General features: G+C 43.0%; 2 protein-coding genes across 4 annotated transcripts in view; one reads left to right on the top strand and one right to left on the bottom strand.

Annotated features, from left to right (window-relative positions):
- Window positions 1-1,722: 1,722 nt before the first annotated feature.
- On the top strand, window positions 1,723-19,176 carry tgfb3 (transforming growth factor, beta 3). The gene is made up of 7 exons (XM_021574394.3): window positions 1,723-2,573; window positions 11,168-11,331; window positions 13,151-13,280; window positions 13,429-13,536; window positions 16,498-16,666; window positions 17,270-17,423; window positions 18,063-19,176. The coding sequence occupies exons 1-7, from the start codon at window positions 2,228-2,230 to the stop codon at window positions 18,219-18,221; spliced, it is 1,230 nt and encodes a 409-aa protein (XP_021430069.1). The 5' UTR covers window positions 1,723-2,227; the 3' UTR covers window positions 18,222-19,176.
- ttll5 (tubulin tyrosine ligase-like family, member 5) overlaps window positions 18,952-25,482 on the bottom strand; it is a 96,231-nt gene continuing 89,700 nt past the window's right edge. For all 3 annotated transcript variants that reach the window (XM_021574390.3, XM_021574392.3, XM_090211337.1), the window contains one exon: window positions 18,952-21,413. In XM_021574390.3, the coding sequence (XP_021430065.3) occupies window positions 21,361-21,413 (53 nt within the window). In that variant the 3' untranslated portion in view covers window positions 18,952-21,360. The remainder of the gene's footprint in view (window positions 21,414-25,482) is intronic.

The raw sequence follows: 25,482 nt of genomic DNA, 5'->3' as shown, positions 1-25,482 counted from the left end.
CTTCACAGTCCACATCGTGTCGTAAAGTGTTCTTTTATCTGTTTTTTTTATGTTTTTATAGCTAGCTGGAGTTACATTAGGTGGCAAATAGCTCCAATTAGTAATAGCTCTATTTAATACTCTGTGTTTCTCAGCCTCTGTTCTGGAACTGGGGACTGTGAAGAGACCTCTGTTTGCATGTCTTGTGTTGTACCGATGAGTGTCCCAACTGCTTGAACAGACAGTTCGGTACCTTAAACACCACGCACAAATATAGTGATGCAGTCAATCTCTCCTCAATTTTGAGCCAGGAGAGATTGATCTACAGGTCATTGACATTCGCCCCCTGTGTACACGGTGGTGTAAAGTACATAAGTAAAAAATAATTCAAAGTACTACTTAAGTCATTTTTAGGGGTATCTGTACTTTATTATTAATATTTTTGACAACTTTTTTTTTTATTACTCTTACTCCTGAAGGAAATAATGTACCTTTTACATTTTCCCTGACACCCAAAAGTACTCGTTATATTTTGAATGCTTAAAGGACAGGAAAATTATTAAATTCACACACTTATCAAGCGAACATCCCTGGTCATCCCTACTTCCTCTGATCTGGCGGACTTACTAAACACAATTAATTTGTTAGTAAATGATTGTCTAAGTCTGGGAGTGTTCCCTTGGCTAGCCATGAATAAAATAAAAACAAGAAAATCTTGCCTTTTGTTTTGCTTAATATAAGGAATGTGAAATGATTTATACTTTTACTTTTGATACTTAAGTATATTTAAAACCAAATTATTTTTAGACTTTTACTCAAGTAGTATTTTACTGGGTGACTTTCTCTTTTACTTGAGTCATTTTCTGTTAAGGTATTTTCACTTTAACTCAAGTATGACAATTGAGTACTTTTTCCAGCACTGCGTGTACATCTAAGTGCAATACGTGCTGCTCTGTTTTGGACCAACTGCAATTTGCCTATATGTCCTTCTTTGCCGCACCTGACCACACAACTGGACAGTAGTCCAGGTGCAACAAAACTAGGGCCTGTAGGACATGTCTGGTTGACTGAGATATCAAGAGAGCAGAGCAACGCCTTATCATGGACAGGCCTCTTCCCATTACAGTAACCATTGAGTCTATATGTTTTGACCTGATAGCTTGCTATCTAGGGTGACACACCAAGCAGTTTAGTCTCTTCAACTTGCTCAATAACCACAATATTCAATAATAGATCCAGATGAGGTTTAAGGTTAAGCCAGTGAATTGTCACAAAAAAATCTGCTTTTCGTTTTTTGAGATATTTAGCACCAGCCTATTGCTAGTTACCTATTCTAAAACTGACTGGAGCTCTATGTTAAGGGTGGCAGTTATTTATTTTACAGTAGGCTCATTATATCACTAAATTATTATCTGAATATCAAGTCATATGCAGTAGATCATGTCTTCCACATTAGCTTCATATATCCACTAGGGGGCAGACGGTCACTTCTTAAAAATGTCCAATGCTCTTGTGTGATCCAAACTATTTTGTGACCTGACGTGCCCATGTAGGCTTTTATCTGTATACATTGATTAAATACTGTATAGGACCATCACAAACAAACAAGTTGTTTATGTATCTATAATACATGGCTCCAAATAGACAGACATCATAGAGGGTGAAATGCGCTCCCAGAAATGTCCCTGTGGAATGATAATCTGCAGTCCCTCCTTCTCAGACGTCACAACTACCACTTACTATAAAGTATCAGTGAAATCACAGCGCGTCCATTGAGTACAAGACTCTGTTGCGCAAAGGGGACAGGAGCGTGAGGGAGAGCGGCACTGACCTTACACCAGCAAAAGTTGATGGAAAAGAAAAAATGCAATGGAGAAAGTACATTTTGTCATGATGAACGAATGACGAGGGAAAACGGAAGATGTGTGACACAACATTTGAAGGAAGAATAGAAAGACGACAGATTGAGTGAAAAGGGGTCTCAGATAAGATAAAGATAATATTCAAGAATGATCTGGACTATTCTTGGAATGGACACCCGGATAGCACTCAGATGACACTAGCCCTATATTGACAAGATGGGTTTCCTCGGGGGAAAGGACTCATTGACCTCCTGAATGCAAAGAGAGAAAGGATAACATTTCATCTGGAATTTAGTCCAAATTATTTGGTGTCTTTTTCTGTTGCCCCTTTACCATACTTTCTTATATTTCGTCAGCTTATTAGCTAAGTAAGGGCAGATAGAAATATGCATTTGGGTAAAGCACTTCTGTTTTTCCTCCTGTTGAACTGTGTGACCATGACTTTGTCACTATCCACTTGCACCACTGTGGACATAGACCACATAAAGAAGAAGAGAGTAGAGGCAATCCGAGGACAGATTCTCAGTAAACTTCGACTGACCAGCCCGCCGCAAACATTGGGTCCGAATCAGGTACCGTTTCAGGTGCTATCGCTCTATAACAGTACGAAGGAGCTGATCGAGGAGTTGGGGAGAGACAGACAGCAAAGTTGTGGACAGGATAACACGGAGACTGAATATTACGCCAAAGAGATTTACAAGTTCAATATGATTAATGGACCACCAGAAAACAGTAAGTGATTTTAATAATGTATCTATTATACGCGTTTTACGCACGAAGGCCACTTTTCTATCCATGCGCTTTGTTCGTTTTCTGAAATCATGATCCTACCAACAGCTGATCGTGTTGCCACGGTGGCTTCTATTCACAGGAGGTTGGTGGTACCTTAATTGAGGAGGACAGGGTCGTGGTAATGGCTGGAGCGGAAACGGTGAAATGTTATCAAATTAGGGCTGATCCCATTTAGTCAACTGGTTGATTGTTTGCTCCATATATATATATATATATATATAATATGGCACACGAGACACCTGTCTGATTCACTCCTGTCTGAGTAGACTTATACAAAGACAGAGGCTGTGGGGATTGCCCACCAGTATCACCAGATTACCATTTACCATTAATGACATTTTCGAATCTACAATGTTTGGTTGGTTACGGTCATTTTTGATAATGCATTCAATATATTATTATTATTACAGTCTTACGGTTGTCATTGTAGGTGTGGACACGTTGTTTGCAGAGTGCACAACCTAGGCTACACTTGTGGGGTAAATGTTTTGGTTTATTTCATTCCATTTATGAGTTGTCATTTTATTCATTGTCTTTTGTTTGGAACTCTCCTGTCAATCTTGAGTAAGGACACGCACCTGATTAAGCAACTGGCCTGCACACAAATGTAGGCTTATAAATGTGCCCATTTGGGAATCTGATACTATTTCTGATTGTCTTAACTCACCATCATTGTGGAGCTTCTCAAAGTATTTTTTTTCTTCGCCTCAAAAGGCAAGTAAACGAAGCCAGTTTTTACATGAAAGGGATCATGCTCTGATCCGGTGGAAATATCTTTAAAAAAGGCCTACCTGATTACTTCTTATCCCTTGCGCAAACAGCCTACAGCTGTGTCTGTCTGGAGTTCACTGGCACAGCAAAACTCTTGAGGGCCCAGAATATTCTATACAATGTTGCAAGTTTGCTAGCACAAGCTTCAGGCTGGACACAAACGTTTTGATACACTGTTTCAAGTTCCTTGCAGACAGGCAATGCATAAGTGATTGATATGATATCAGGATATTTTCTACCTGCCGGCTGCAATGATTTTATTTGTTGGCTTTATGCCATTGCCAATATTTTTTACATATTGGCAATGGCAATAGAAGTTACTTTAGATCTGTATCATTTTGATTTTGATTGAATTTTGATTAACCACATGACATTGATTTTGAGATATAAAGACTATTATAAATTAAATGAAACTGTTCCATGAAAATCTGGCACCAGATCAGTAGAAATGGTACGATAACTTGGCACTCCAAATGGAAAAGGTTTCTGACTGCTGGTGTAGCCACATAACGGCAACTTCAAGAGCTTAATGGCAGCATCTGCGATGCCAGCATCAGCGAGCAGTGGGAGGAGGAGGAGGGTTGGTTCGGGTCGGGAACAGGTTTTGTTCTTCTGGCTAAGCTATATCTTGATCTCTGGCTCCCTCTTTAGTAATTTGTGTGTCTTAATGTTCAAATACAGTGCTTAGAGCATCAGGAAAGTAGCCTACATATAGTTGATTTTATTCAAACATCTCATGCAGATGTAATATCAATCTCTGGTGGTTTTCCATATAAATAATTGAAACTAATAGAGGAGCATACCTCCCCAATAAATACAAATGTAGTATGAAAGATCAGTATAGCCTAAAGCAACTTTTTCATTGAGAACTGAAGAAAACTCATATAGCCAATGTATTACTCCCCTTTTTCAAAATGTCATTCTTCTGACTCCCCTGCAGAGTTAAGCCCCCTGTGTCCAGTTTGTGTCAGTGTGCAATGCAAGCAGTGTCTGTGATTTATTTTATGGCATTCATACAACTGCGTTATTTATGTTCCATTTTCAGCTGAATTGATCTATAAAAGCAACGTACCTACTGTAAAAACGTGGAGACAACGTTAACAAATTGTACTAATGAAATAACGCACGAAATAACGCAAGAACACCATTGCTCCACTTACAGAGGCATCGACCGACATAACGTTAACGCACGGTCGCATACCTGCGCAGTGGAAAGAGCGCGACAAACGGAGAGGGCAAAGCAAACAGTCTAATTGGCGTGAGCGCCGTTCCTCCCTCATACCTCACATAAAAGCCATGGGAACTCCCAATAGCTGACCCAGCACACGACCGTCTGAGACATTCCATCGGAACACTTTTTTCAGGCACTCAGGCGATTTTAGCATCCCTTCAACCACTGCACCAATTACAGTTTTTCCCCAACTCCAGATATTATTTGTCCCCAAAACTGTTGGGATTCTAAGAGCATTGTTTTATCATGTATTGTGTTCACCTCACCACTGTTTTCTTTATTAGGACTATTGTAAAGTTCAAACACAGCTAATTCAGCTGCAAATTGGCTTGTGCACTAGAACAAAATTGCCTTGCTCATCCTAGTAGTAATTTCCTGTATAAATGGACCACAATTGATTGTTCCAGTCTAATCGGAGTGAGAAGTTTATTGGACCATCTACCTCTTTTGCAGTGAATTGTCTCGAGGGGAATTGTTTACTAAGTGGAATACTTGGAGGCCTATTCACTGTTCAGATGCTGGATCATTGCATCATGTTACTTCTTTATAATCAACAGGTGTTTAAAGCCATTCAATGACATTGAACAGAGCTTCCTCTGGCAACAGCTCAAGCCCCTGTGTCAAATCTGCTTCCTGAGTGCTTCTGACTCTCAAAATAGTCACTACTACAACCATCTTGGTCAGAGGTAGCCAGAGGCCACAAAACAAACAGAGGTCTGGTGCGTGGGTTCTGGGCTGCATCATAGCCAGGAGCCCTAGTCACATCACTCTGTCATGACACTGTCATGATCAAAGTAAATAAACAAGGCATAGTGGCCACAGTTGTCACAAGAGCTGGCTCCAGACATAAGCAACATAAGCGTCGCTTAGGGCCCACGGCTGCTAGGGGGCTCCGACCAACTTTTATTTTATTTATAAAAAGAATATATTATATATATATATATATATAAGTGACTCAGTCAGGGTCGAGTTCTCAACTAACAGTTGAGAGTTAATTTGATGGAAACATCTCTGGTGGGATATATTGTTTTTCTGCAGATTTTTAAATATTCTAAGATCTGCATAAAAACAATGTATCCCACCAGAGATGTGTTTCCATCAAATTGACTTTCTGCAGATAAATGGATGTGTGCGATGATGTAGTGCACATTAAAAAAATAACAGAATATAGTGTGTGCCCCTCTGGTAGTTTCACGTGCGCTCTAGCCAACAGAGCTATCTGCACACTGTTGGTTAGAGTGCACGTATAGGCTACATGATGAGATTATATGGACAAAAGAGTGAGATTATTTTTATTTTTCAAAAAGCAGCCAAGCGTTGATTATCACGTGACCAGGATAAGACCCTAGATATTTATTGGACACGAGCATCAAGCTCATCACATTGCACTTTCACCACCCTGCAAAGTTCCTCATAACTCTAGTTTAATAAACTGCATGCTTTCCCAACAAGTTGTAGTGGGTGGACCACACAACATGTCATGTTATCACAAGACTCCAAGTTTACTTCAATATGATGGTTATTATACATTTTTCCTTTATTTAACTAGGCAAGTCAGTTAAGAACAAATTCTTATTTTCAATGACGGCCTAGGAACAGTGGGTTAACTGCCTTGTTCAGGGCCAGAACGACAGATTTTTACCTTGTCAGCTCAGGGATTCGATCTTGCAACCTTTCGGTTACAAGTCCAAACGCTCTAACCACCTGCCGCCCCATTATATAAATATTTGCGCATAAAAGCGTTTCAACCAACATTTCTCACATAATTCATTATACATATCCAAAGAGATCTCACCTTGTCTAGGGTATTTTGTTTTGACAACATTTGGAAAGTTTACTGAAAAATGTTCTGTTTCCATCGGACCTGTCATTACATGATTTATCCGACATGTACTTTACTGGCATAAAAAGGTTGGATGGAAATCTGGTTACTGACAGTCACTTAATTAGCCATGTCACCTAATGATTTTTAGATTGGTAAATTAGTCTAGCCAGTTATCTAAATTTGTAGTCAGAGTGACTAACAAAATCAATCAGGGCCCCGGGCATGTGCCCTGTATGCCCAGTTGGTATTCAGCCATGATTACTATATCATTAACATGGCATAACATGGCCCCCGACCTAATCTTGTTTAGGGCCCCCAAAGGCTAGAGCTGGCCCTGGTTGGCAATCATTGACCATTGAACAAGACTAATTCCATTAATCTCGTACATTTACCTAAATGTAGCCTACAATGCACTTTTCTGTCCCTGTTGTTTTTTCTTAGTTTAATCCTGTTCTTTGTTCATGTCCAGATACACCCTCTAGAGGAGACTGTAAGGGAGGGAGAGTGTTTGTCCCCTCAATAACAAGGCCTGAAGTGTTGACGAATAATCACCTTTCTCTTCCCTTCACTTTCCATTATGTCATTTTCATAAGAAGTAGGGCCTGTTTCAGTATCAGTGAGCCTAATGTCTATCACCACAGTAATACAGCAAGACATATTTTCATTCCATTTCCATAGTCTAATGGGTTTTACATACACTCTTTCAGGAAGGTGGGAATGTCTTGGATTATTGTCAGATTGGTGCTTTTTCACTCTTTTTATTACTCAGTTACAGGGCTGAGTGTAAGACGAAGAGACCTTTCCTCCCAGACTCATATGCTTTAATAACTAGAGTAATTTGCCAAAATACTCATGGTACCATTAGTTAGGTGTCTCTGAATATAAACAGTGTTTTCCAGTAAAGCTGTGAATAAGACAAGTGCAGATGGGAGCCATTTGGTGAACACTGGTAGAGGAGCCAAACTAACGCCACAAGGGCCAAGCTTCTCCATAATCCACAGCACCCAGTCCTAGGTTTGATTTGGGTACTGAACTCCAGTTGTACTCACTCCTCCACATATATTAGCACTCATTCACTGTCTTTGTTGACATTTGGCATAGTAAGTCTGTCCAAAGACTACCACTGAACCATCTAAGAATACCACGTATTGGCTCTCATTGCTGCAAATTAGGCGGAGCCAGGTTTATTTAGAAGAAAAGCATGCAGTGAGTGTTTTGGCATAAGGCAATCATTGATTCAGCATTGGGAGGGAAGAAGAAAGATGTGGACCGGAGCTGAGAACAGCAGTGTTCCTGATATATGGAATTGTAGAAAGGTGACGTCATCCCAAGCAAACAGACTGCTCTGGTCCATTCCGAAAGACAGCCCCCCCCCCATCCCCCATCCCCCATCCTTGATCAAGTGGAAAAAAGCTGTCTTACTTCAGCAGAGAGCTCCATCACATTATCTCATCTTAACAGTCAGCCACAGGGCTCCATGTGTAGAGACTTACTGTAGAGACTTACTCAGGACAGGAGTACTGGAAATGTCTTGGTCTGAGGAATGGCTTGGTCCACACTAGAGTGTTGTTTAAACGACAGTAGCACAGACAGGTGATCAGGGCAGGTATGTTTTTATTGACATGACCATTCATTGATATGTAATCATTTGTTTCGCAAAAGTGTGAATTGTAATTGGATTAGAATTTACTGCTCAAATTATAACGTTCATTCATCTGGAGATAGCTATATTATTTTATTGACATGTTAGATAAAGATAAAACTGTTAGTTGAAAAATGCTATATGTGTGGCCTTTTGGATAAACCAGATTAGTCTAATAACATTAGTTATTAGACATTAGAATACCAGCTTTTGCAGCGCCGTTGCCATTTTTCACTGGTAAACGAGGTCCAGACTCCTCAGCAGCTGGCCAGCACCTGCTTTCTATGCTTCCCATTTCCTTTGTTTACCTTCACATAGCTTTGGCGAGACTGACATCACGGCCGGCCCTTTGGGCACTGGGAACATGCTGATTGCTGGGAGTGTTTGATGGGAGCTTCTGTGTGATGTCACCTACCAGGGCAGGGAGAGGAGAGGAGCTAGCGTGGTGGGGCATCCCAGACACAGGAAGCAATGAGGTGAGGGTGGAGGGGGGAAGGGGGCAGAGGGGGAACAGTGTCTGTCTAGGATGGAAGCTTTATGAGAAGCTTTAGAACAGAGCTATTCTGTCCCTAGGTGCTCCTGTGTGGAAGATTTCACTACTATTGTAACCCTCGCCTAATATTCTTCTATTGACCAGGCAGGTTATTGATCTAGAACATTAATATCTGGTCAACTGCTCAACATTTTGACTACAAATACTCTGCTTTAAAGTTTCAAAGTTTATTCGCCACGTGCACAGGATACAACAGGTGTAAAACAGTACAGTGAAATTCTTACCTTGAGAGCTCTTTCCCAACAATGCAGTGATAATAGCAATAATAATATTGATAATAATAATAATATAGATAATAATAATATTAATAATAATAGGAAATATCACAACAAATAAAAGTAAGAATAAAAACCTACGATGAGCATTAAAGAACACCAGAATGGAAGTATATACACATGTCAGTGCCAGTACCTTATTCGATGTACAGGGCTACTCCTCAGCCCCACAGTCCATGGAAGTCATTGCAGACACACTGCCACATAAAAGAGAAAGGTTACAAAAAGCAGGACCCCATTTTCAGTCCCTTGGGAAAAGTGGGAGAGGTATTTGTACCTCTTCATATGAAGTGCCATGAAAACCTTGTATTTACATTGCAGTTACCGTGTAGATACACGATTTTACATAGTGCTTAGTGTGTAGTACGTAACTGCGATACCTGTTTGTGGTTTGTGCCATTACACACAGGATTTATTACATGTATTATATTTGCAAACAAAGCCAAATTTGGACAGCTTTCTTTTACCACAAAAGTTACTATTTTCAACATATTCACAATGAATCTCAAAAGAAAGATTAACAACCTTGAGAAATGGGAAGGACTACAATATAATAAAGGTTTGTCGCATAGACAAATGAACTATTTTGAGGGGCCATAGAAGCTCTTTGGGACATGTTTTGGTTGCTTCAGATATGTTTCAGGTCAAGATCCCGCTGATGTCAGCATGCTCACGCTGCTGGCCTTAGAACCAGATCTGATCATGGAGAGAAGAGAGACTGTAAATTAGTCTGCCGTGTATTTCACTCTAATTATGCTGGCAATCTCTTACACTCACAGCCATGGAACAAATTACCTTCAGACCCTTGGCAATAATAAGCCATAATGTGAAATCCACCTAAAACCATTGCAATGGGAAAAATGAGGTCATCCAAAAGGAAACCAAAGACTTGATTAGAATTTCAAATCTCCTCTTGAAGTGGGCCTTTCCACCTTCTGTGGGGGAGGCAGAGGGACAAGGGAGAAGAGAGAGAAGGGGGGTAGTGAGACAGGCCAAGGGAGTACAGGACAGGTATTTGGCTAGGGGTGAAGAGTCTAAAGACTGAAAAGGTCACATATAAATAGGGGGACTTAAAAATAAAATAGTTAATGTAAATATCAGATAAAGGCTAAACCGCTGTGAAATAGAATTATGGATCATAGGAAGTTTAGGTAGATGTGTGAGCTCACAATGCATTATACAAAAACATCCTTCTCCATTGTTATAAACATATCTAGATTCATGTCAACCAAAGGTGCGATATCCTTGTTAACCAACACCAGTGAATCACAGGGTCTCTAATGAAGCTCAGGCTTGGGGGTTATAAATTAGCAATGGCTTGGCTTTAAATGAGTGTTTCCACTTGGCTCGTAAAACGCTTGCCGTGTGCTTGTTTTGCTCAGCGCTGCATGCGCTCGGCCTGTTAAAATAATAAACGATTCAATGGTATTAGGGTTGGAAAAAAAATAAAAGCTTCCTTGACTGGGCAGTGCAACAGGAAGTATTTCAGAAGGGGCCCATCGAGAAGTGTTCTGTGGCTGTTACTATAACTACTGTACTGTACTACTGTAGCTGAGTTCACGGTCTGCCTTTCACAACCACACCACACAGGTTGACAGGACTGGTTCCCCTTCCAATTGATGGTTAAAAGAACCTTAAGTTGTTTCTCTCAATTATACAATCAGCCCCCCTGACAAACAGTCACTGAAGGACTCTCTCCCTTACAAACAACACATTGATTGAGCTAGTGTTCTGTATCTACCTGCATGTGATTGCACATGTTGTGAGCTGAACTGAGCTAAACTGGTTGGTTGTTCTAGGGAACGCTTGGCTTCTGAATGAGCTCTGGAGCAGGAGGCAGGGAGGAGGAGCACACTGCCATCTCAGCCCAGCCTGTTCAGTTCCACCAACACATGGGACATTTGGTTTTCATTTCATGACTTCAACTTGTTGCTAACTCGGACTGCACAAAGCATAAACAGATGGCCCAAGGCTTCATTTTATTCACTGGCAATGGTTGGAGAATGGTTAACTGTATTTTTTTCTGTTGTAAAGGACATTCGTTTGGAATGTCGAACTATGAAATACAGAAGATATAGAGATAAACTGAACAATTATTTACTTTGAAAACAGAGCTTAGGCTGTGTACCAAGAGTGAAGACTTTTGTCATAGTCCTGCTGTGTGGAAGCAGTGAGGATGGCATCATTAGAGTTGTGTTTTAAGGTGAGTCACTTTGTCTCTGTGTCCTGCCCTGCAGATGACCTTCCCTACTGCCCCAAGGGCATCACCTCCAAGGTATTCCGCTTCAACGTTTCCGCCATGGAGAAGAACTCCACCAACCTCTTCAGAGCAGAGTTCCGAGCCCTTCGTGTCCCCAACTCTAGTGCCAAGAGGAACGAGCAGCGGATTGAGCTCTACCAGGTGTGTGAACGTACTAGTTCATTCCCACTGTACTCATGAATGTGGGGTGTGTAGTGATCCAATTCTCTCATACAAGCTTCAAAAGGTCCTGAAATTACAGGAGCTCGTCCCTTTAAATGAAGGCAAGGTTAAAGCTAAGTTAAACACTATGATGGAAAATCATCTTGCTGTTCAATGTGTAAATGTATGTGTTTTAATCTGTAGCGCTTTGGGTTTGTTGTGAATGTGTCTGCAACCTCGTGTACTGCGATTTTGGCCAGGTATCTCTTGTAAAATAGATTGTTAATCTCACTGAGACTAACCTGGTAAAATAAAGGAAAAATATTACAGAAATAAAATATGTCTCAATACACATGGGGCAGTGAAGTCAGTCTACATGAAAAGAAGAAAACATTTATATCAGGGCCCCTAACTCCCCCTGTCTTTAAGTGATTATCATTATTCCATGTGCCTCAAGTCAAGTACATTTGCACACAATTCATGGCGTGCTACAGCAGACTCTGAGAAACTCTAGATTACCATTTTGCAATCGCTCCTTTCACAGCTGTCAATCTCAGAGCTTTTGTCCAACCACCCTTTTTTTCAGTTAGATGTTTTCAACAAGAGATTCAGACATCTGCACCTGTATTTTTTAGGAGGTGTGTATGTGTTTGAGTGGTGTGTGTGTCCGTGGATTGTATGTGGGTGGGGTGGATGGGATGTATTTTTGTTTCCTCATTAATCTCCCGTGAGAGACTGGGAGCTATGATCAGGTTCCAACATTTCCTGCCAGGGAGACGAGCGTCTCCAGCCTGCATACCGCCTCGGAGGCAAGCTACTCTCTGGCCAGGCCAAGCTCCGCTCAGACTGGCTGTCAGGTCCCCAGATTGTTTCCAGGAGCCCAGAGGAGATAGAGGCAGGGTCAGCCGCTGCGCTGGGGGAGTAAATAGAGCTGCTCGCCCCCACACATTAGCCGGGAGCTGATTGGCAGGCCCTGGCGCTGGCCGTGCTCTCTTGCTGGGTCCCCTGTTCCCACAGGAAGCCGGATTGGAAGCTGACAATGTTCAGGAACCTGTCTATCTAGCCTGCTGTGGTGCTGAGCCCCCCACTTCACTGGCCTCTCTCTGGAGATAACACTTATCGTTCACAGAAACCTTAGGCGTTATTTAAAGTGTGGATCCCTAAATCCTATGCCTTAGGGCTGGATTGAATCCGTATCGCGGAAGCTCGCCGCTTAAAATATAAAAGTAATTTCCAATTGGACAGACATATGTAGTGTTTACCATTTTTTTAAATTACTATTATTATTTATATATTTATTATCAAGGGGTGCTGCAGCACTCTCAGCACCTCTACTTCCCATGGCTATGTTGCATTTACATTTCAATCTAGCTATAACGCGGATTATTCGCAATACGGATTGAATCCAGCCCTTAGTCCGGCAATTTGAGACAAAGTATACGCCCATGCTGGTATACAGCACATAATCAGAGACACTCAGAGATCTGAAGCATTGTCACTGCAACATTTGCAGTGCCTCATCCTGACTAGACCAGTGTTAGGAAATTAAAAATGTTGCGAGCCCAATTGAAGTTTGAAGTGCAGATGGAGGGACAGCCAGGTTCTTCATTGGCAGTAGGGTTACATACAGGCATTAACTTGCAAAATGGGGATATCAACACAGGGAGTCACTTTTTCCATGAGAAGAAGACGTTTGGCCCAGGGCATCCTGGAGCGTCTGGCTCAGACAGCGCTGGCTGGGTTGCCGTCTGGTGTGTGTGGGTGTGTGTGGGAGAGAGAGTATATGCAGCTGGGTCACTCTCTTACCTCTGGCTGGCAGATTCTGCGGCCAGACGACCACATAGCTAAGCAGCGCTACATCGGGGGCAAGAACGTCCTGACCAAAGGAACGCCAGAGTGGGTCTCCTTCGATGTAACAGACACAGTCAGGGAATGGCTTATGTACCGAGGTGAGTGGGCCAAAGCCCTAAAGTTCCCGGTCTCATACCATGTGTTGCATATCAAAGCACGAGCCAAAAGGTATTTGGAAACTCAATTTCATTTGGACAAAGGAAAATACCACTTCCTCATATTGCCTTGCTCTCTTCTTCCCCTCAGAGACCAACCTGGGCCTGGAGATCAGTGTGCACTGCCCCTGCCACACCTTCAACACCAACGGTGACATTATCGAAAACGTTAATGAGGTGCTACAAGTCAAGTTCAAAGGTAAAATGAAATGAGGTGCCGCATTTAAGAAACCAACCATTTCTGATTCCTCCCTTTTGGCTTTTCCACTGCTCATCACAGCCCCTCTTTCTATCCGAATGAGCTCTGATTTAGAAAAAGACCAGTGAACATGGGCCTCAATGGTTGATACTTATATGGCTTTTTTTTATGAAGATGATGGTTTTCCTCTCAGAGAACGAGGTGAGAGAAAGGGAGTGAGAAAGGAAAAGAGATGAAAGAGATAAAAGAGGACTAGAGAGGAAAGAAAGAGGAGAGAAAGAGGGAGAGAGCAGATCATGGGAATACAATTGGTCTGGTATCTCACTTAGCATTTGGGGCCTCCGGGTCCCTAGTCCTGGGAACGCTCCCCTGACTGGCTTGGCCATAAAGAATGTGCTACCACGGCACTCAGACGCTTGGCCCCGAATTAAAGAGGGGCTCCAAATCCACCGGCAAGGTCTCTCCTGAGATCTCTACTGCTTTTGCTATCAGGGGCAGATTGGATGAGCAGACACTAACTAACCCAGGGGGAGGACAGAGGGACCAGCTCTGGTGGAGGAGGAAGAGTGAGAGCAGAGAGGAGGAGGAGTGGGGCTGAGTGGGTGATGCCTGAAGTCCAGCCTCTTTCCAGTGGAGACAATGCTTTTAAGACATTACAGAAAGTATTATGACAAAAACAGCCGTGGTGAATTCTAATTCTGTATAACTGACTCAGACGTACACTATGATACCCCATTCCTGAGCAGAGGGGCAGGGTTCTCAAATTCAATTTTATTAGTCACATGCGCCGAATACAACAGGTGTAGGTAGACCTTACAGTGAAATTCTTACTTAATAGCCCCTAACTAACAAAAACACAGATAAGAATAAGAAATAAAAGTAACAAGTAATTAAAGAGCAGCAGTAAAATAACAATAGCGAGACTATATACAGGGGGGTACCGGAAACAGAGTCAATGTGCGGGGGCACCGGTTAGTTGAGGTAATATGTACATGTAGGTAGAGTTATTAAAGTGACTATGCATAGATGATAACAGAGAGTAGCAATGGTGTAAAAGAGAGAGAGGGGCAATGCAAATAGTCTCGGTAGCCATTTGATTAGGTGTTCAGGAGTCGTATGGCTTGTGGGTAGAAGCTGTTAAGAAGCTTTTTGGACCTAGACCTGGCGCTCCGGTACCGCTTGCCGTGCGGTAGCAGAGAGAACAGTCTATGACTAGGGTGGCTAGAGTCTTTGACAATTTGTAGGGCTTTCCTCTGACACCGCCTGGTATAGAGGTCCTGGATAGCAGGAAGCTTGGCCCCAGTGATGTACTGGGCCTTTCGCACTACCCTCTGTAGTGCCTTGTGGTCGGAGGCCGAGCAGTTGCCATACCTCTCAACCTGCTCCACTGCAGCCCCGTTAATGAGAATGGGGGCATGCTTGGTCCTCTTTTTCCTGTAGTCCACAATCATCTCCTTTGTCTTGATCACGTTGAGGGATAGGTTGTTGTCCTGGCACCACAGGGCCAGGTCTCTGACCTCTTCCCTATAGGCTGTCTCGTCTTTGTCTGTGATCAGGCCTACCACTGTAGTCAGCAAACTTAAAGATTGTGTTTGAGTCGTGCCTGGCCATGCAGTCATAACAGGGAGTACAGGAGGGGACTGAGCACGCACCCCTGAGGGGCCCCTGTGTTGAGGATCAGTGTGGCAAATGTGTTACCTACCCTTACCACCTGGGGGCGGCCCGTCAGGAAGTCCAAGATTCAGTTGCAGAGGAAGGTGTTTAGACCCAGAGTCCTTAGCTTATTGATGAGCTTTGAGGGCACTATGGTGTTGAACGCTGAGCTGTAGTCAATGAATAGCATTCTCACATAGGTGTTCCTTTTGTCCAGGTGGGAAAGGGCAGTGTAGAGTGTGATTGAGACTGCATCATCTGTGGATCTGTTGGGGCGGTATGCAAATTGGAGTGCGTCTAGGGTTTCTGGGATAATGGTGCTTATGTGAACCATGACCAGCCTTTCAAAGCACTTTGCGGCTACAGACGTGAGTGATACTGGTCGGTAGTCATTTAGGCAGGTTACCTTAGTGTTCTTGGGCACAGGAACTATGGTGGTCTGCTTAAAACATGTTGGTATTACAGACTCGGACAGGGAGAGATTGAAAATGTCAGTGAAGACACTTGCCAGTTGGTCACCGCATTTTTGCAGTACACGTCTTGGTAATCCGTCTGGCCCTGCGGCCTTGTGAATGTTGACCTGTTTAAAGGTCTTACACACATTGGCCGCGGAGAGCGTGATCACATTCTTCCGGAACAGCTGGTGCTCTCACGCATGTTTCAGTGTTATTTGCCTCGAAGCAAGCATAGAAGTAGTTTAGCTCGTCTTGTAGGCTCGTGTCACTGGGCAGCTCTCGGCTGTGCTTCCCCTTGTAGTCTAATGGTTTGCAAGCCCTGCCACATCCGACGAGCGTCAGATCCGGTGTAGTACGATTCAATCTTAGTCCTGTATTGGTGCTTTGCCTGTTTGATGGTTTGCTGTTAGCACAGCAAAATTTCTTATACGCTTCCGGGTTAGAGTCCCGCTCCTTGAAAGCGGCAGCTCTAGCCTTTAGCTCAGTGCGGATGTTGCCTGTAATCCATGGCTTCTTGGTTCTTGGTTGTGATACAGTATGTACATACGGTCACTGTGGGGACGACATCATCGATGCACTTATTGATGAAGCCAATGACTGATGTGGTGTACTCCTCAATGCCATCGGAGGAAACCCGGAACATATTCCAGTCTGTGCTAGCCAAACAATTCTGTTGAAATACTTGGGCCTACATTTGAATTGACCTGAACTTTGTTTTCTAATGGACTAGGACTGCACTTCAGCTTGATTTACCAAATCTATCCCTTTTTTCCCTATGGAATGGTCTACGTAGTTTAATCCGCTAATGACACCTCTGTACTAACGCTGATGTCCCTGTGTCTTCCTCCTGTAGGTGTGGAGGGTGACTACGATGAGAGCCGCTGGGACCTGGGCAGACTGAAGAAGCAGAAGGAGCAGCTCTTCCCTCATCTCATCCTCATGATGCTGCCCCCTCATAGGATAGATGCCCAGTCCTCATCCCGCAGACGCAAGAGAGCCCTGGACACCAACTACTGCTTCTCGTTCGTAACTAACCACCTCACTCTTCTTATTCAATCACTAAGTTACTGTGCAAAATCAACCTGTGAAATCATAGCTGAAAACAACAACAATTTGAGTGCATGTCATATATTTAATTTAGATGAACACTTACTGCAGGATGAGTAGCCACATTTTTGTCCAATAGATAAATAGCCCCTGGTTATTCCTGTAAGCAACACAGTAGGTCAAGTTGGATCTCAAATGGTAATGGTGGCTTCTCTCGTTTGTAATTCATTTGGCAGAGGAGCGTAGCGATAGTCTGTAGCATGGCAGAGGCATTAGCAACCTGATACAAGTCAAGATCTGTCCCTGTACGATAGCTGCCGCTCTCCCCTCTCTTACATGCTGTCCCCTCTTCTCCACTCTGGAATCTCTCTGTCAGTCTCACTGACAACAGTAAGACACCTGGGCTGCCTCCAAGAGGGAAATGAGGACACACCTTCCAGTGGAATTTGTGGTCTTCTTAGGGCTCAGTCAGACTGCATGGATGTAGTGAAATGTACACAAACTAGAAATAGAGCATTTCTCCTTCAGGTGAGGTATTTCATTTCTTCATAAAGATCTCTCTCTCCTGCCTACTGTAGTAACTATGAGGAGAACTGCTGTGTACGACCCCTCTACATTGACTTCCGCCAGCACCTGGGCTGGAGGTGGATCCACGAGCCTAAGGGATACTACGCTAACTTCTGCTCCGGGCCCTGCCCTTACTTACGGAGCGCAGACACTACACACAGCTCGGTAAGACACGGCTTGTACACCAGTAATGCACTCATTACCCTGTGTTAAGTATTATTACCACTAAATGACACAATGGAATGCAGGCACTTACAAACATGTACTGTATGTTGGCACACCTAAACAGACAACACCCACCTACACAATCTGATAGCCTGAGGTTTCCCAGGCCAATATGAACAAATACCAACACATCATCACATTGCTTAGTATTAAGGCTCTATTCAATCAGATCCGCTTTAGCTGACATCTGCATAACGGTTGTTTTGGTGTTGTCGGAGGTGGAACTGTGTTAGTGCTGTCAAATCCACAAGAGTCACACTGGAACGTGACATGGAATGTAAACCTAACTTAGGCTGATATAAATCTGCATTTATTCATTGAATGATTTAATTATTTCTATATAGCCTACACATTTTCATTCTGAACTTCTAATGCGAGTATGACGGTGTGATAATGATCAAGAGCAGCTGCTCACTGATTTGAAAGCGCCAACTCTGTTCCACCTCCAACCCCGCCAAAACAGCAGCTATGCGGGTGTGGCCTATCACCGGTTAACGCTTGATCTGATTGAAGGTCTAACTTCAAAATCAAACTTGTTTTTCATCCTGATGTCCCCTCCCTTCCTCCATCCCTCCGTAGATGCTGAGCCTGTACAACACCCTGAACCCTGAGGCGTCTGCCTCTCCCTGCTGTGTGCCTCAGGACCTGGAGCCCCTCACCATCCTCTACTACGTGGGCCGCACGCCCAAGGTGGAGCAGCTCTCCAACATGATCGTCAAGTCCTGCAAGTGTAGCTAAGGGCCCCGGGCCCAGCACACTGGGATCTGACAGGGCCACACACGGCACTACACCGAGGGAGGGGAAGGGGAGGGTGGTATGCTGTCTGTCCCACCACCAAGAGTACACCTGTCCATCCTCAACACTTTCCCCCCTCCTTAGTCGAGCCCACACAGAGGCCCTGCAGAGAGAGACGCAGCCCACCACTCTACCCACAATTCCCAGGCTGTGTGCCCAAATGACTTTCAAACATCACTCCAGACCCAGCAATCTCAACAGAACTTTATTGGCCTTTTACAATGTTTTTTTCTTCTCAATGTCAAGTGTCTTCCATAATTTTTTTTGTCAATATTTTCGGCCTTCTGAACTGCCTTTAGCTTTGTGCCATATGACCACGGGCATTCAAAGCCAACCTCTGTCTGCTCAGAGGAAAAGAACTGACGTAAGCTGTTCTAGCCATGACCACTGCCTACTCAAGGACATACAGTAGTTGCAGTCAAAAAGAGAGACCCACTGAGACCCTGGATTTACAGTGCAAATTAATCAAAGTGGCTAAAGCAAAAGCTCTGTCAGACTTTTGTTTCCTAAAGAGAACCATCCTTTTTAATGGAGGGCTGACACAAAGCCTTGACGCACAGGACAAACAGACTGTCCAAGCTGGAAACTAGCGCAGCGTGCACCACATTTCCCTACACTGGTTAATCTAGGACAGATGCTGATGGACTCTAATAATCTTAGGAAAAATACAAAATGCTGGAAAACAACCTTTATTCAACAAAGTATCTTTATGGTTATGTTTACCTCTGTTATGCAACAGAATCATGTTTTCTGGATTTTTTTCTTAAATGAAGCTGACTTTTCTGTTGTACAAGACAATGTATGTCACTAGGTGAACACTTCACTAGATCACAAACTGTAAAAGTTTATTGCTATTACTCTTAAACACTTTTTAAAATTAAAAATGGTCTTGGACAAACAGATGTATATATTTTTTCAAAATCTTTAGATAATCATCATTTGTGGGTATCAGTAAAAATTATGCATTTTTTCCCAGCTCAACCGCTATCCATATTGAGATCCTAGTGATGAAGAGCCAGATTCAATCAGATCATCTTTAGCCAAAATCCGCATAGATGATGTTTTGACGTGTCGGAGGTGGAACTAGGTTAAAGCGCTCAAATCCACAACGGCTCCTGGCATTATACCTAAAGTGGACATTGCCATTGGCTGCAAGGAGTCGCATTGAAATGATTCCCATGCAGCGTTGTTTACAAGTTCAAACACTGGAATGTGAGATGTAGTCTACACCTCCATTAGGCTGATAGAAATCCTCATTTTGTTTAATCATTTTCAATTTGAACGTCACTATTTCTATATAGAATACACTTTCTCATTCTGAACTTCTAATGCGAGTGGGATGGGTTTGGCTTTGTGACAATCACCACAAGAGCAGCTGCTCACCGATTTGACAGCTCAATGCAGTTTCACTCCCGAGCCCGCCACAACATCAGCTATAATGGTGTCGGCTAGCGCCAGTTAACGCTGGATCTGATTGAACTAGGCCCTAGTTCACTTTGAGGTGCAGGAAACTGATTTGATTGACAACCTTTAAATAAATAAAAAATATATACAATGCAACAATTTACAGTACATATAGACGACACTGGCTGCTACTGATATTAATGGTCTTGCTTGCAAATGGTCACTGATGGTTCCCAAAGTTTGGCCCTCACAATACAGCAGTTGGGGAGACACATGCAAAAGGCTAACACACTAACTTAGTATTCCCTTTCAATAATATATGACCCAACCCACTGCTGCATATGTTCTTCCCCAGTTTGTACTCGATAACAGCATGCTGGCATACACTCTTAGACAAAAGGGTTCTTCAGCTGTCCCCATAGCAGGACCCTTTGAATAACCTTTTTGGGTTCCAGGTAGAACCCTCTGTGGAAAGGAGGGTTGAGTATGTTTACTATACAAAAGATTGCATTGCATAGGTAGACCCCTTCATCACCATGTTCTGAGAACAGGGGCCATGAGACACATTCAATAGCTTTTTCCCTCAAGTTGTAAAAGAGCACACACTACAAATGGACAACATTGTCATTGCATTACAGTCTGAAACGACTGATTGCAAGGTATTGTAACATACAATTGCGTTAAAAACATTACTGTGCAGGTTTAACAGTATACTGCACATTACTAAGCCAGAGCGCACAAAGAATGGCAGTATAACAGTTCATAGTGGGAAAAGTCTGGTATATAATGTTACTGTAGAGTATAGACAAACAAGGGAGTGCAAACATGAGAACTGTAAAGGCAACAATACAACTCATTCAAGTGTCCTGCTAGCCAATGTAACAAGTCTTCACAAAGAGAGAGGAAACCCATCAGTATACATAAACAAGGACCAAAAATAACTGGATTGGCAACTGTTTGTGATACTCTCTGATAAATTCATTCATGAGAGAATGGGATGGTTGGTTCCCAAGCACAACATCAAGCCTGCCTCACCAGACAACACTTCCTTTACTTGCTCATTTCTCAGTAAAACAAGATCATTGAGGCAATCTCTAAAATATTGGTCAATTGCAGTTTCTCTCTTGTACCCAAACTTCCCTACGCCGCAAACATATGTTTAAAATGAGACAGAAGGGGGTGATAAAGCACATCTCTCTGCCTGTACAGTAATTGCTATAATGTATTAAGACTATACTCTGAGCTCCAGTGATGGTGCCCATGGGGCCTCTGGTGGGAACCAGCTGTTGCTGGGTGTCTGTCACTGAAGTTTTTCCATGGCATAGACACAGACAGACAGCATGGGGAGAATGAGGGATGACAACTGCTGCGATAGGGTTATGGAGTTGGGGCTGTGGGGGGGTGGGGTGATACAGAAAGCCACTGGAAAGTCTTGGCCTGTGCAACAGATCCCGACCTGCGTCAGGCCCAGGGATTCCTGAAAGGGCAGGCTATCCTCTTGCATGTCTCCTTCATTTAGAAGCAGTAACAGGGCCTGGTGTGTGTCAGACATACAGTCACAGCAGCGGGATCCTTAAGTTGTTTCCTACCCAGCATGCACCTGTGGTCACATGCAGAGACACCTCTGTCGGCAAGTTGGTGTGCCATAGCTCCCGTCCTTTCCCTGGTTATCTCGCTGTCATCTGAGCTTGGACCCCTGTCCCTGAAACAGTTTGCTGTACCCAGAAAGACCTGCAGAGGAAAGAAGAAAACTAAGATGAATAAAATAACTACATTGGGTGAACATCGAATCTTGTGCTTTCAAGGCCGAATCTTCAGTGTGCAGTAGTTAGAAACAGGTCAGGGCAGAAGCTGGGGAAGAAAGTATGCCATAGTGCTGACTGGTGTATCTTACACTTTAAAAAAAAATAGCATTTAGGGTCAATGCCAAATACAAATAGTGTGAGGGGTTGAGCCAAACTTTAAAAGTTCTATATGGAATTTTATTTTGCTAATGGTTGCAAAATTATGCTAGATCAGGGGTTTTCAACCTGGGGGTCTGCGGAGGTACTCCAAGGGGTCTGCAATTTTTTGTAATATTATCTTTTGGGAGAAAAAAAATTGTTGGGATTTTTTTGTGTGTGAAAAATAAGAATTTCATGAATATCGCAGGCTGCAACAGAATACCATCATGGATATACATTTTATGTCCCCGCGTCCAGTATGAAGGAAGTCAGAGGTAGTTTCAAGTGCATACGCTAACTAGCGTTATTGTAATGACTGCCAGCAGCATACAACCCTGCATCCCACTGCTGGCTTGCCTCTGAAGTTAAGCAGGGTTGGTCCTGGATGGGAGACCAGATGCTGCTGGAAGTGGTGTTGGAGTGCCAGTAGGAGGCACTCTTTCCTCTGGTCTAAAAACAAATATCCCAATGCCCCAGGGCAGTGATTGGGGTCATTGCCCTGTGCAGGGTGCTGTCTTTTGGATGGGATGTTAAACGGGTGTCCTGACTCTGTGGTCACTAAAGATCCCATGGCACTTATCGTAGGGGTGCTAACCCTGGTATCCTGGCTAAATTTCCAATCTGACCCGCATACCATCATGGCTTAATCATCCCCAGCTTCCAATTGGAAAAACAGTCTCAACTTTAAATGACCAAAACCAGATAGAAAGAATGCAGAAAAGATATTGAACTATATACAGAGTATCCTGAAAATATACAGACCCTTTTACTTTTCCACATTTTTTCCACATTTTGTTACATTACAGTCTTATTCTAAAATGTATTATATTGTTTGCCCCCCCCCCCCCCTGATCAACCTACACACAATATTCCATAATGACAAACAAAAAACGTGTTTTTCTTTTGCAAGCAAATATATATATATACAGTGCCTTGCGAATGTATTCGGCCCCCTTGAACTTTGCGACCTTTTGCCACATTTCAGGCTTCAAACATAAAGATATAAAACTGTATTTTTTTGTGAAGAATCAACAACAAGTGGGACACAATCATGAAGTGGAACGACATTTATTGGATATTTCAAACTTTTTTAACAAATCAAAAACTGAAAAATTGGGCGTGCAAAATTATTCAGCCCCTTTACTTTCAGTGCAGCAAACTCTCTCCAGAAGTTCAGTGAGGATCTCTGAATGATCCAATGTTGACCTAAATGACTAATGATGATAAATACAATCCACCTGTGTGTAATCAAGTCTCTGTATAAATGCACCTGCACTGTGATAGTCTCAGAGGTCCGTTAAAAGCGCAGAGAGCATCATGAAGAACAAGGAACACACCAGGCAGGTCCGAGATACTGTTGTGAAGAAGTTTAAAGCCGGATTTGGATACAAAAAGATTTCCCAAGCTTTAAACATCCCAAGGAGCACTGTGCAAGCGATAATATTGAAATGGAAGGAGTATCATACCACTGCAAATCTACCAAGACCTGGCCGTCCCTCTAAACTTTCAGCTCATACAAGGAGAAGACTGATCAGAGATGCAGCCAAGAGGCCCATGATCACTCTGGATGAACTGCAGAGATCTACAGCTGAGGTGGGAGACTCTGTCCATAGGACAACAATCAGTCGTATATTGCACAAATCTGGCCTTCATGGAAGAGTGGCAAGACGAAAGCCATTTCTTAAAGATATCCATAAAAAGTGTTGGTTAAAGTTTGCCACAAGCCACCTGGGAGACACACCAAACATGTGGAAGAAGGTGCTCTGGTCAGATGAAACCAAAATGGAACTTTTTGGCAACAATGCAAAACGTTATGTTTGGCGTAAAAGCAATACAGCTCATCAACCTGAACACACCATCCTCACTGTCAAACATGGTGGTGGCAGCACCATGGTTTGGGCCTGCTTTTCTTCAGCAGGGACGGGGAAGATGGTTAAAATTGATGGGAAGATGGATGGAGCCAAATACAGGACCATTCTGGAAGAAAACCTGATGGAGTCTGCAAAAGACCTGAGACTGGGACGGAGATTTGTCTTCCAACATGAACAATGATCCAAAACATAAAGCAAAATCTACAATGGAATGGTTCAAAAATAAACATATCCAGGTGTTAGAATGGCCAAGTCAAAGTCCAGACCTGAATCCAATCGAGAATCTGTGGAAAGAACTGAAAACTGCTGTTCACAAATGCTCTCCATCCAACCTCACTGAGCTCGAGCTGTTTTGCAAGGAGGAATGGGAAAAAATGTCAGTCTCTCGATGTGCAAAACTGATAGAGACATACCCCAAGCGACTTACAGCTGTAATCGCAGCAAAAGGTGGCGCTACAGGGTATTAACTTAAGGGGGCTGAATAATTTTGCACGCCCAATTTTTCAGTTTTTGATTTGTTAAAAAAGTTTGAAATATCCAATAAATGTCGTTCCACTACATGATTGTGTCCCACTTGTTGTTGATTCTTCACAAAAAAATACAGTTTTATATCTTTATGTTTGAAGCCTGAAATGTGGCAAAAGGTCGCAAAGTTCAAGGGGGCCGAATACTTTCGCAAGGCACTGTATATTCAATTGAAGTCAACCACTCAACAAATTTCTTGTTAAACTATAGTTTTGGCAAGTCGGTTAGGACATCTACTTTGTGCATGACAAGGAATTTTTCCAACAATTGTTTGCAGACAAATTATTTCACTGTATCACAATGTCTGTGGGTCAGAAGTTTACATACACTAAGTTGACTGTGCCTTTAAACAGCTTGAAAAATTCCAGAAAATGATGTCATGGCTTTACAAGCTTCTAATAGGCTAATTGACATCATTTATGTCAATTGGAGGTGTACCCGTGGATGTATTTCAAGGCCTACCTTCAAACTCAGTGCCTCTTTGCTTGACATCATGGGAAAATCAAAATAAATCAGCCAAGACCTCAGAAAAACAATTGTAGAACTCCACAAGTCTGGTTCATCCTTGGGAGCAATTTACAAATGCCTGAAGGTACCACGTTCATCTTTCTGAACAATAGTACGCAAGCATAAACGCCATGGGACCATGCAGCCGCCATACCGCTCAGGAAGGAGACGTGTTCCGTCTCCTAGAGATGAACGTATTTTGTGCGAAAAGTGCAAATCAATCCCAGAACAGCAGCAAAGGACCTTGTGAAGATGCTGGAGAAAACAGGTACAAAAGTATTTATGTCCAAGTAAAACGAGTCCTATATTGACAACCTGAAAGGCCGCTCAGCAAGGAAGAAGCCACTGCTCCAAAACCACCATAAAAAAAGCCAGACTACGGTTTGCAACTGCACATAGGGACAAAGATCATACTTTTTTGAGAAATGTCCTCTGGTCTGATGAAACAAAAAATAGAACTGTTGGCCAAAATGACCATTGTTATGTTTGGAGGAAAAAGGGGGAGACTTGCAAGCCAAAGAACACCATCCCAACCGTGAAGCAAGGGGGTGGCAGCATCATGCTGTGGGGATGCTTTGCTGCAGGAGGGACTGAAGCACTTCACAAAATGGATGGCAGCATGAGGAAGGAAAATGATGTGGATATATTAAAGCAACATCTCAAGACATCAGTCAGGAAGTTAAAGCTTGGTCACAAATGGGTCTTCCAAATGGACAATGACCCCAAGCATACTTCCAAAGTTGTGTCAAAATGGCTTAAGGACAACAAAGTCAAGGTATTGGAGTGGCCATCACAAAGCCCTGACCTCAAGCCTATCAAAAATTCGTGGGCAGAACTGAAAAATCGTGTGCGAGCAAGGAGGCCTACAAACTTGACTCAGTTACACCAGCTCTGTCAGGAGGAATGGGCCAAAATTCACCCAACTTATTGTGGGAGGCTTGTGTTAAGTTAAAC

Source organism: Oncorhynchus mykiss, chromosome 19, assembly GCF_057628025.1.
Source record: "Oncorhynchus mykiss isolate SJ-2025 chromosome 19, ASM5762802v1, whole genome shotgun sequence".
NCBI lineage: Eukaryota > Metazoa > Chordata > Actinopteri > Salmoniformes > Salmonidae > Oncorhynchus > Oncorhynchus mykiss.
This window is presented reverse-complemented; position numbering and strand designations above follow the sequence as displayed.